The sequence below is a fragment of the Primulina tabacum genome, chromosome 13 (assembly GCF_025594145.1).
Source record: "Primulina tabacum isolate GXHZ01 chromosome 13, ASM2559414v2, whole genome shotgun sequence".
Classification (NCBI taxonomy): Eukaryota; Viridiplantae; Streptophyta; class Magnoliopsida; order Lamiales; family Gesneriaceae; genus Primulina; species Primulina tabacum.
The window spans coordinates 30,366,610-30,379,005 of NC_134562.1; the positions used below are offsets into that span (position 1 = coordinate 30,366,610).

Below are 12,396 nucleotides of genomic sequence, written 5' to 3' on the forward strand. Positions count from 1 at the left end.
ATATTCATTGTGGCCCTTGAATTGAAATCAATTCCAACGGAAAGTATCAAGTACAATGTGCATTCTATTCAACTTCAGTTTATCCTGCGAAGAAAAGTTTAGAATTAGCATGTCATCCTCCGACAGTGGACAAGATGATATCACATGATGAAACATCCGAAAAAGACCAAATCCAACACATCAGACAACTGTGATGTGATGTTTTCCTCCATCTTCAGAATCTACAATTCAACATAATTTTCTTTTTTTCCAAAAAAATACCGCAAGAACTAGTCTTTTATCAAAATTTTGGAACTCAGTGTGGAATATGTTCCCGATTTTTTTAATAAACCAACATGCATTTGAGGACGACAAGAATATAAATTCTGGATTACCGAGAAAATAAAAAATGCTTTAGGAGACTGAGATATCTTGTCTTCCTCTGAAGGAAAAATGGTCTTATTAGAAGTATGGCATGAAGTATTTTCATGTGTATGTACATTCAGTTGTCTTTTGAGCTTATTCATTATTCGATCAGCAATGTCATATTATTTCTCCCTGTTAAGAGAACAAAAGATTATTTGGTTGCCTCGTTTAACTAGTGTCCAAAAGAATTTAATTGTCTAGTACTATATTTGGAAAGACGACAAAGACACGTTTACTCTCTGCAAGATTATCAGGCATTCGTTATATTTGTAAGTACCGTTCATATTTATTGACGTTGGGACATTATCTATATAAAGGGAATGCATATGAACAAGTATTCCTGCATCTTTATCAGCCTCACTCAAGTGTTCTATTTTCTTGCTGAAAATTCACACAATGAAAAGCTATCAGATCATTTAAAGATCATTCAATGTATCACTTTTATTCTCACTTATCATTTATTTACACGAGCCATAGTATATTGTGAGAATTATTATAAATGTCAGAAAAGTGTTTTTGAACAGATTGAGTTGATTGAATAGTTGGAAGGAGTTTCAGCTCAACAACGTTGGTGAACCAAGCTGAAGATGGTTGTACAAAAAGCTGTACCGGCCAAATCTTCTAATGGAATCTTTCTGGAAATAGAAGAAGAGCAGATGTAGAAGTATTTCCTACAAACTTTTGTTTCTGTTTTATTTCAGTCATTTAATTACCAGATCTGATCATATTTGTGTATAAATCATTCACTTTATATATTGAGTTGTTTCCACACTTATCTGTTAGTTGCTCAATGTTCTTAGTTTGATTGGAAATTTAATTGAGATGCTCACACGGCTTAAGTTTGCAAAATCTGTCTATTTAATTTAGAAAATTATTCACCACCTCTAAACTCTTTTTCGATTCTAACAATATTATGTTGGAGATGACATCAAAAAAGAATTTGGAATAAATATCTTGATAAAGAGTAGATCTCTTGTGAGACGGTCTCACGAATCTTTACCTCTGAGACGGGTCAACCTTACCGATATTCACAAGTAAAAAGTAATACTCCTAGCATAAAAAGTAGTAATTTTTCATGGATGACCCAAATAAGATATATGTCTCTCAAAATAGGACCCGTGAGACCGTTTCACATAAGTTTTTGTCCTTGATAAAAGGAAATCGCTATTTGGTTTTATTTTGAGAAAATAAGACGATGATTGTAAATGTAAATTTATAACAAATTTCTGGATGTCTTTATTTTTAAAGTTATTGTAAATCGTATATTCATGTCCTATGTGGAGTTTTGAGATATATTTAAATTATTCTATTGGATATTACAATTCCTATAATAACTTTTTCTGTTGGCATATATTAGCCTTCTATGCTTAACTTAAGGTCCGATTCTTTTCTTCTCGAGGAATTAATCCTCATTCTTTCAATTTTTGATTTCATCCCATTTCCTTTCATTCGATCATGTCATGATTCAGGCAGTATCCTAAATCTGAATCATGTCCCGACAGCAAGAAACCAATCCTCATTTTCTCCCACATCAAAATGATCCAATACTCGAGTTCCCTTCACAATCTCGCCACCCGCAGCATGAACCGCCACCGCGCCGCTCCACACGAGCACGGGAACAGACACCTCACAGACCCAGTAGCCCCAACCGTCCCACGCAGCAGGCGGTTCCGCCATCATATCACGTGGAGCCACAGGCGGGAAGGTCCAATCACACCAGTTCAGCAGGCCTCAGCCCAGCTCACCACTCTACACCGCAGGCAACTCCGCCACCTGCCGAAAAGTTCCCATCACACCAGTCCAGCAGGCCTCAACCTAGCTAACCACTCTACACCACAGGCAACTTCGCCACCACATCATGCGGCAGCACAGCCGCAGGCCCATTACTCGACGCAAACAAGCCGCCGCTCCCAGTCCCGCCACCCTTCGTTGCTGCGAGGTCCCCCGTCCCAAAAAACCAAGCCACTAGCATGGCTGATCGCAGCATTCTGCGCACTTTTCTGGATAATTGTCATAGTCGGAGGCCTCATAATCCTCATAGTTTACCTCCTTTTCCGACCTCGGAACCCGAAATTCGACATATCGGCCTCCACCTTCAACGCAGCGTATCTCGACATGGGATACCTCCTCAACGCTGACATCACAATGCTAGCAAACTTCTCCAATCCAAACACCAAGGTGAACGTAGATTTCAGCTACGCGATCTTGGATCTTTACTACGAAAAGAACTTCATCGCCACGCGTTACGTGGAATCGTTTTCTTTGATGAGAAGTGAATCCAAGTTCGCCAATGTACACTTTATGGTTAGCCAGGTTAAGCTCTCAATGGGGCACAGAATGGAGCTTACGAGACAAATGGATAGTGGGAAAGTGAATTTTGAAGTCGAGGGTCTGTTTAGAACAAGATCAAAGTTGGGGGGCATCTTCCAGTATTCATATTGGTTGTATGCTCATTGCCAAATTTCTGTCGCCGGACCTCCGACCGGAATCTTGCTCGATAAAAAATGCGTAACGAAGCTATGAAAGGGAAGGAAAGAATCTGTTCTACTCATCAGTTCAACAAGATCTTGGTTTTTCCCACTGTTTTATAAATTCTATGTTTTAAATCTTATATAAAACTCGAGGAAGATGTTTCAATGATCCAAAATATAAATTCAGAAATCTATATCTATTTATCAAACGGTAAAAACGACAAAAATGACATTTCACACTTTAATGTGTAATTGTTATATTAGATTTTTTTTAAAATGCAAAATTAATGCTAGATTATTCATTAACTTATGAGTCACTCGGAGACTCAAACTTATTTGTTTGATTAATTTGGCCATTCAATTAGCAACGAGTAATCTAATTAAATAGTAAAATTAATTCTAATAATGTTGAATACAAAATTAATCATAAAATACGGAAAATAAAAATTATCTTTAGAGATTAAGAAAAATTAATTTGATTCTAAATTTCACTTATCTTATGAAAGTAACTCAAAATATAAGGATTTCAAATATGAATAATTCATTCTACCAGCATAATAACAAGAATTAAAATAAGCTAATGTAAGCACATTGATTTAAATTGTATATATATATTTTTGAATAAATTTAAATCGTATATTTTAATCTTATGACATCTGATTGGTATCTGGTCTTCATGCTAGTAGAAGCAAAAGATCGGGTAGATGTAATCTAAGAGAAGCTTAGCCATGGTAGACTTTAATACTGCAATGAACGCATATCATAAAATCCCAGAACTTGTAATCTTGAATAAAGCTTATACCATATTGCGGAACGAGAATGAGGATCCCGTTGCAATTTCAACTTGAGGCTAGTCTATAAAAACACAGTTCACAGGCATGGCTTTTGTGTGCATTACAAAACAGGGACTCGCGAAATTGGAAGTAGAAGAAGCGAGACTTATTCTTCCATCGCTTCTCCTGCTTCGACAACCTCCACCATTTCCTTCAATGGAGTTATCTTCGTCTTCAACACCTCTGCAAGCACGAAAAACATCAGAAAACCTTTGGAAAGGAGCATTTAACACGAAGCAAAAGAATGAGTACCACATGAAAATACTAACCAGTCTTTTTTGTAAATGAATAACCCTTCTCATTGATATAGGTGCGTGGATTTGGTAGCATATAGTTTCTCAGATACTCTTTCTTTCCCTACAAAAGAAAGTATAGACACGACATGTTGGAGTTACTTGAAACAACATATACAGAATCATTTCACTAAAAACTAAACATCAGTCTCGAGGATCAAAATATGAAACCTTTGTTATAACGCAGATATCCACGTTACTTCCACTTCCCAAGTCGTTGAATATGCCAGAGCAAATGGCTTCAGCTACCAACTTTACACCTTCATTTTTCTGCAAAATTGATTGTACACTCAGAGCGAAGAAATTGCAAAAACTAAAGGCTCGGGTGGTGCTATAAGGAAAATTAAGGAACTTACAGTCATCCCTTCTCGATATTTGGACTCAAAGACAGCCATAGCAGCAAGGGAGCCAGAACCCATGGTAGCAAAGGGCAGGGTGTCGGTAGAACCATGAGGATAGATCTGGATATTTATCGAGTCAACCAACATGTTAGCTATGTAACCATATGATGAGAATGATGCAAGACACCAATATCCCCAAGGTAAAGAAAAATAACTCACCTGTATGCAGATGGGGGCCAGTCAAATCAACTCCACCAAGCACCAAAGCTGCTTGCACGTATCCTTGGTAGCTATTTATTAAGAAAGTGGAATGCTAAATTATAGTCTTCTCATAAAAAGAAATAATAGTGTTTAAAAGATGAGTATCGGGATATAAAGTCACCTGAAAAGATGAGATTTCAAAAGTGTAAGGGCAGTAATAACCCTGGACTCACGACCAGTATGATACCGATGCAGCTTGAGCTGGGAGCTAACCATGTCTAGGATAGCACAAATCAAGAAAGAAACAAATAATTAGATGAAGCACTTGAAACTATTTGATTGGAAAGGCTAGAATATAACGAGCAAAACATGAAATGTGGTTATGTTAATAATACCGGTAACAGCCTCTGTGTCAGCTGCAGTCCCAGCTCCACAGCAGTAAATATTGGGAGCCATGTAATGAATCTTCTCGCAATTCTTGTCAGCGACAATGGGGCCTTCAGTGGCCCGTGTGTCTGCTCCGAGAATGACACCATCCTGAATCACATAGATATTAGTCAAGCATGAGTAAACAAAAGCATTTTGCCACACATTTCACTGATTTCCCATCTTCTGAAACCAGAATCATCACTTAAATGATTGGAAATCAATATTATTCGGACACATGTAGTTCATAAAAATTTGTAACAAAACCAAACCTTCGTCAAAATCTTTCAAGATATTCAACCGTAGATCGACAGAGTAACTACATTTTCAGTTCGATATCAGTAGTAAAATCTCACCATGTACCACCAGGAACAATAAATAGAAAATTATTCAAATCACCGCATCGTCTTCTTGTAAGCTACAATGAAAAGCTCCTTAAAAAATACCAACTGGAAGAAAAGATAGAATTACATTTTTCAATCTGGACTAAATTCCATGCCCAAGGATAGTTCCATGCCTACTGGTACCCAATCTCCCACGAAAAATCCCACACTTTCATTCCAAATATACACAGATAAAAAGAAACCCGGAATATAAAGTGGACTGAAGCCTAAATCTAACAAAAGAAACTCATGAGAAAACCTCCCAATAGAAGCATCACAAGTTATCTATCAATAAATAAAACCCACAACATCATCCATTCGGAGCTGAAAGAAACCCGAATGCGTAAATCAATGTACCTGAAATATCAAACCCACGATTGTTGTTCCTGTCTTGAGAAACGAGGGTTGCTTCAAACCCTTTTGCACAAGCATCTCGTTCCTCCGGCAGTTCTCGAAGCTGAATCCACCAGCTAATTGACCCTCTGTCTTCATATCTAACAAATTCTCTTCCCAAACAATCTATTCAAAATAAAAACAAGCAATCAAAAGAATCATAACATTACTGAAAGACAAATCAAAACGATACATCAACAGTAAACATAAACAACTCGAATCAACGACGATGAATCAAGAAACTCACAAAAAATGGAGATCCAAGCGCAAGATGGAGAGGGGAAGAGAGGGCTTTCTACAGATAGTGTAATGTCTTGGGAATAAAGAAACGAAGGAAGACGAAAATATGAAATTAAAGAAGGTCGTGCAAATTCAATTTACCCCCTACAAATCACACTTATACAACATTGGCCCCAATTGGGAAAAAATTGCTTAAGTACCCTCAAATGACTCTTTTTAATTATAATTTGAGTATTCTCTTTGGATTTTAAAATATTAATTAAAAATACAAATATAATTACACATTAAATTTTTCGTCCATCTATTTTTTATACTAGCTCTCCTACTCATGGTTTTGTTTTTAATTTATTTACGTTTCATCAATTTTTTTTAATTAGGTTGTGGTAGGTCTCTCGTGAGACGGTCTCACGAATCTTTATCTGTGAGACGTTTCAATCCTACCGATATTCATAAAAAAAAGTAATACTCTTAGCATAAAAATAATATTTTTTCATGGATGACCCAAATAAAATATATGTCTCACAAAATACGACTCATGAGACCGTCTCACAAAAATTTTTGCCTTATGTTGCATGTAGAGCACGCGCCGTGTGCTTGTTCAAGTGTATTTATTATTTATTTTTGAATGATTGATTTCTGTAATTAAATTGTAGAATAAAGATAATTTTATAATTTAAATAAAAATGAGAGGTAATATGATGATTATAAAAATCGATAAAGGCAACATAAAAATGTAATACCGTGGACCAATGGATATCTAACTTTAATATAGTAATAGATATTTTTTAGCAATATTTATAAAATGAAAAACTTGTCAAATAACTTATGCTATGAAAATTTAATGAAATGCGTTTCATTACTATGAAAGGGAAAATTATATTTTCTTTCCTATGAGAAGTGAAAATTTTTTTTTGCCATGTTTACCATTTTTTCCCCTAATTTTAATCACTTTTCATCGATACAATACCAAAAAATAATGAAGTGTCACCAAAAATTAATGACATGACATCAAATGTGGGTCACCGTTTATATATGTGCCACATGAGTTTTGAAACGACGATAATCCGTTAAAATAAATAAATATTTATATATATATATATAAAAAAAAACTTGCTCAAACGAATAGCCAAGCATTTTTATGGTATAAGATAGGATACTGTTTAAACCCCCTACTAAAAACCTAAATTTTACACTTGAGAAACCTAACGTTGATTTCAAGGGGTTATCCCCTATTGTACATATTTACTTTTCATACTTCAAGGGATTTGTCATAGCAAAATCTGCACAAAAAACAAAATCCTAACCGATGTGATTTCCTGGTACAATAGAAAATTCTCGTACGATGATGTGACAGTGGCATATAAATATTTCATGCATGTACTTGGTCGAGGTGCCATCTTCTCGGACACTTCTCATCTCATCTTTGCTGGACAGTCACTTGTCTTAGCCACTTGACATCTACTATATATACACTTGTTTCTTCCACTTCACCCGATCCGAACGTCGTTCCCCCGATGTCTTGGCTTACCCTTGCCATTTAGAGAAGGGATGAGCTCCCAAGGGCTCTCTCACGATTGCTCATTGCTGAGGAGCTGACTGCTCTCTGCCAGCTGTTCCACATAGAAACCTGGGCCGAATACTGGTCGATTGAAGGATCCAACTGCTCCCCAACTCGGCCACTCTGCTTGGATGGCATTTATGTTCTTTGACCCTCACACAATTGATGGTAATGCTAAACTGTAAGATATTTTAATGATGAGAGTGATGTTTCACTTATGTCTGGTATTTGCATAGGCAAAATTTGGACGTTTTATACTAAATGTCATAAATACACGTGCTCAATAGAGATTGTCATGCTGATTATCAGTGTATTAATGGAAGAGTTGTTTTTATGGGAAATAATGTCTTGTGGAAGTAACGGTGTTGGAATAACTAGACTTCAGATGTTTGATGGAAGTGTCGGGATTGTAGATTATATTTAAGTATTCCGCAGCTGGTGGAGTTTTGAGAGTTAAAAAGGGAGCTTCTATGGTGCTCTAGGAAAAATTGCATAATGGTCTTTATCTGTTACAAGGTATTACAGTTTTTGGCAATGTAATCCTCTCATCTCACTTGGATCCAGATTTTATTATAGCTCGTTTGTGGCATTGGATGTCAGGGTAACGTAAATAACATATGGATGAATTATTATAATGTGCAATTTAAGTGTTTTTTTGGATAGATTCTGCTTCAAAGAAATAACGAGACACCAAGCTATTTGGGATCTGATAAGACATTTGTTACTCTGCATGTTGGACAAAACATTGTTGGGGGAACCTTGTTCGATTTCTATGCTTGGTTATCACCACATTTGTGTAGAGATTGTGGTTTACGGCTTGATGAGTTGGCTTGTTTCAAGTTCAAGCATCTTGGGTTTATTCGGTGGTGTCGCAAATAGGGAACAAACCTGCAAGATTTTTGGAGACGAAAATGAAAGGATCTTGGAGATGATAAGGAACTACTTTCATCATTTTGGATTTCATCATCATAGATGCATATTTGAGAGTGATGAAGTGCCACAATAAATTTGCAGCCCTCGAAGAACTGGATGGTCTTCACAATAAGTGAATGGGTTGCATAATTCCACTGAAAAATTAGTCATCTCCACATGCAAACATCGAAAATCCGAAAAGTTTTCAACTCGATATCCGGAGCATAAAATTTCGAACCTGGGAAGTATTGAGCCCCAACCCTGAGCTGTAGGCCTCATTCGCTGGCCGAAGCTGGAGAACAGAGCATAAACTATCCCATTTTTTCTGCAGTAACTTGAATGTCTAATACATCACAACTTGCAGAGTGAAGAATGAAAACTCATTCATGAGAGAGATGGTTGAAGTGATTGAAGGAGGAGAAGCCATTACTCCTCCACGAGCATAAGAAAATATCAGCAACCATAGAAAGAACCTCTAGACATACTTGGCTTCACAAGATGCTACTTTCTGCATAAAACATATGGATTAATTAGTTCGTGTTGTCGTGGATCATTTTTTCTATACTTGCAATTCAACACATCAATATATGAAAAAGAACTGATAAATTCGAAAAATGCTTATTAATGACCGATAGAAAAAAATAAATTAGGAATATTTCAATCTCAAACCATATTTTCAAGCTATATTACACTGCAACCTATGAAGCTGGAGAATGAAGCATAAACTATCCCATTTTTTCTGCAGCAACTTGAGTGTCTAATACATCACATCCTGCAGAGTGAAGAATGAAAAACTCATTCATCCACGGTCTCTCCTCCTTCAATCACTTCCATCATTTCTTTCAATGGCGTAATCTATCAGCATCTCTTTGACGACATGAGAGAGATGATTGACGTGATTGAAGAAGGAGAAGCCGTCACTGCTCCGACAAGCATAAGAAAGTATCAACAACTAAACATACATGGCTTCACAAGAAGCTACTTTCTGCATAAAAACACATGAATCATCTTCTCTATACTTGCAATTCCACACATCAACGACATATGACAAAGAACTAAGAAACTCGAAAAATACTTCGTAAATGACTCCAGCAGAAAAAAAAGGAATTTATCAATCTCGACCCATATTTTCAAGCTATATATTACACTGTAACCTAAACCCTACAATACAGTCTTAGAAAGATTCGGATCTGGACAGAAACCTCAAGAGAAGATACGGATTAAGCGCAAATGAAATCAACAAATCAATCAAGCTCGCAAGAAATGCATAGAAATAAATAATCTTTTCATTAATCCAAAGCAATAAACAAGCTATTTTGGGAAAATTAACAGTGAATATAAACGATTCGAAACCAATCTAGGGTTTATGAAATCAATAGAACGGCCGAAAAAAAGGAAAAGGAACCCTCAAATCGTAAATGGAATGTGAGCGAGCAGATAATAACAATTTACCCCCCAAAACTCAAACTTATACAACATTTGCCCCATTAAGCAAATGAAATCAGAGATTAGCCACACACTTGTGTAATTGACATTTGACTCCTCATATGACATCTCAGCAGGGATGGCAATGAGAGGAACGAGGATGAGTTTGTCATCTCAATTCCAATCTTCAAATTTCATCATCTTCGTATTTGTCTCGATCTTCGTTTTTTCGAGTTCGGAAAATATCTGAACTGAAACTGCGATGATCAAATCTTTATCTCCACCACATCTTCATTTCAAAAATATTAACGAGGCTCAGATGAACAGGGTGGGTTCGCGATTCTCCAACTAGAACTTATTATTGTCTATCATTATTAATTACACAGAAACTGATATTTACAAGGCACTGTTCGATATGCAACCTTCTAAAGCCCTCGGTCCAGACGGGTTTACAGCTCTATTTTTTCAGAAAAACTGGAAAATTGTGGGGAAGGAAGTTGTGGCTGCTTGTCTCAATATTCTGAACAGAAAAAGCGACTTAATTGGGTGGAATGAGACGACTATAACACTGATTCCTAAAGTGTCCAATCCAGTTTCTCCGAAAGATTTTCGACCTATAAGCTTATGCAATACATGCTATAAAATTGTAGCTCGAGCTATCACGAACCGACTGAGACCAATTCTTGCCACAGTCATTGACCATCATCAAAGTGCGTTTGTTCCAGGGAGGCTGATCACAGATAATGTTATTATTGGATATGTGTATGCATTGGATTCGTAACAACAAGAAAAATAAGACAGGTGATACTCACGGGAAGTTTAGGGTTCGATTCACGCAAGCGTCACTAATCCAGACACGGGCTTCAAAATTACCCTGGGCCTAAAATCACAAATAAGACCGTTAGGAGGGGGTCAAGAGGGTATCCTGGCGTAGCCCATCCGACGCTCAAGTCAGAGACTGAGGATATATGGGGGGAGCAGCTAAGGGCGCTGCTGAAAACAATATAGTGAATAGCTTAACTGAACAATCAAACCTGGTATTTATAGGAGGATACCTGGGCCCTTGATGGGCTTGTCTTCCATTTGGGCTAGGGATGAGCCAAGAGTAGTGGGCCCATCCATGTCTTCCATCTGGGCTAGGCCCATCTATGGGGTATCACCAGTCTCCCCCTCCCGAGTCGAACTGAATCGTAGGTTCAAAGTTCGATTAGTTGTGTTGTCCTTGGTTTATCGGCGACGAGGACGTACCGTAACAGAAAAATTTATTTCGTTTGTCGTTAATGAACGATGCTTGCCACTGCGAAAATAAGCACTCGCAAGGGTGATGCCGTGCATTTTTCCTACCATTCTCCAGTCTCCCAAAATTTGGAAACAAATCAAATCGCAATCCTACTCTGAAAGGAAAAGATATCAAATCAAATCACAATCTTGGTAAGATTTGTGTTCCCCCTATAAATATAGGCTCCTTCCGCACTCCAATCCTCACTTCTCCCTGCAAAATTTTCTCTGCCCTCGCACCCACACCGGCTCGCGCCCTAGCACACACGCCGGCTCGCCACGCTGCCCTCGCCGAGCCGCAAGCCATTGCCTCGCCTGCGCGCCTCGCCAAGCCAGCCCTCACCATCTGCGCGCTAGCCCCAACGCGAGCTCGCCCTGCCCCTGCGGGTCTGCTCGCCCAAGCGCGCCACGCCACGCCACGCCCCAGCGTCCGAGCACCTGAGCATCCCTGTGCTAGCCCGCGCACCGCCACGCTCGCCCGAGCGTCCAAGCACCCACGCTCGCCCGCGCATCGCCACGCCCGTCCCCGCTTCAGAGCACCCGAGCACCCACGCTCGCCCGTACACCGCCACGTTCGCCCGAGCGTCCGAGCACCCACGTTCGCCCGATCGCCCACGCTCGCCCGAGCGCCCCCGCACAGCCCGATCGCCCACGCTCGCCCAGCGCCCCCAGCTCGCCCAACGCCTGCTCGCCCGAGCCCTCAGCATGCCTCACCAGCGCGCCCCCGCCGCGCATCGCCTTCGCCGAGCGCCCAGCGCGCATGCTCGCCAGCGCACACGCTCGCCCAGCGCCACGCTCACCCTCGCCCTCCGCCGCGTGCTCGCCCATGCCGTGCCACGCTCGCCCGAGCGCCGAGCGCCACACGCTCGCCCAGCACTCGAGCACCAGCTCGCCCCTCGCCTGTCGCTCTCGCCCTCTCCAGCCGAGCGTCTGCCCTGCCGCGCGCCCGAGCGTCATACGTTCGCCCATCACCCGAGCACCAGCTCGCCTGTCGCCCTTGCGCGCCAGCCCTCACGTGCCGTAACGCACCTCGCTCGGCCATCCTTGCGATTCTATTGCTTTGAGTATTTTCCCCTGCCTCATCCGGGTCAGTTCCCTCCTCTTCCTGTTTGATTATCCTTAGCATTTATGTCTTTTTCCGATTCCGATTCCGATTCCGAGTCTAGTTGCTTCGAGTGGTTCTGAGAGTTTTAGCGAGTCCAGCAAGTCTAGCAGGTCCAGCGAGTCTAGCCAGGGT

At 39.8% G+C, this 12,396-nt stretch overlaps 1 protein-coding gene and 1 long non-coding RNA gene across 4 annotated transcripts; both read right to left on the minus strand.

Annotated features, from left to right (window-relative positions):
* Positions 1-3,588: 3,588 nt before the first annotated feature.
* LOC142523200 (proteasome subunit beta type-7-A) lies at positions 3,589-6,122 on the minus strand. The gene is made up of 9 exons (XM_075626869.1): positions 5,994-6,122; positions 5,711-5,872; positions 4,940-5,081; positions 4,726-4,822; positions 4,565-4,633; positions 4,359-4,464; positions 4,174-4,272; positions 3,979-4,066; positions 3,589-3,892 (listed from the first exon to the last, which is right to left on the minus strand). Exons 2-9 carry the CDS (start codon positions 5,843-5,845, stop codon positions 3,816-3,818), a joined length of 813 nt encoding a protein of 270 aa, XP_075482984.1. The 5' UTR covers positions 5,846-5,872; positions 5,994-6,122; the 3' UTR covers positions 3,589-3,815.
* Positions 6,123-7,189: 1,067 nt separating this feature from the next.
* On the minus strand, positions 7,190-9,940 carry LOC142523009 (uncharacterized). 3 transcript variants are annotated; one of them, XR_012814569.1, is made up of 2 exons: positions 8,695-9,940; positions 7,190-7,723 (listed from the first exon to the last, which is right to left on the minus strand). It is a non-coding gene; the product is annotated as an uncharacterized LOC142523009 (long non-coding RNA). The 3 variants fall into 3 exon arrangements; XR_012814568.1 differs by having other exon boundaries at positions 7,190-7,667; positions 8,433-9,940; XR_012814567.1 differs by having other exon boundaries at positions 8,433-9,940.
* Between the last annotated feature and the right edge of the window lie 2,456 nt (positions 9,941-12,396).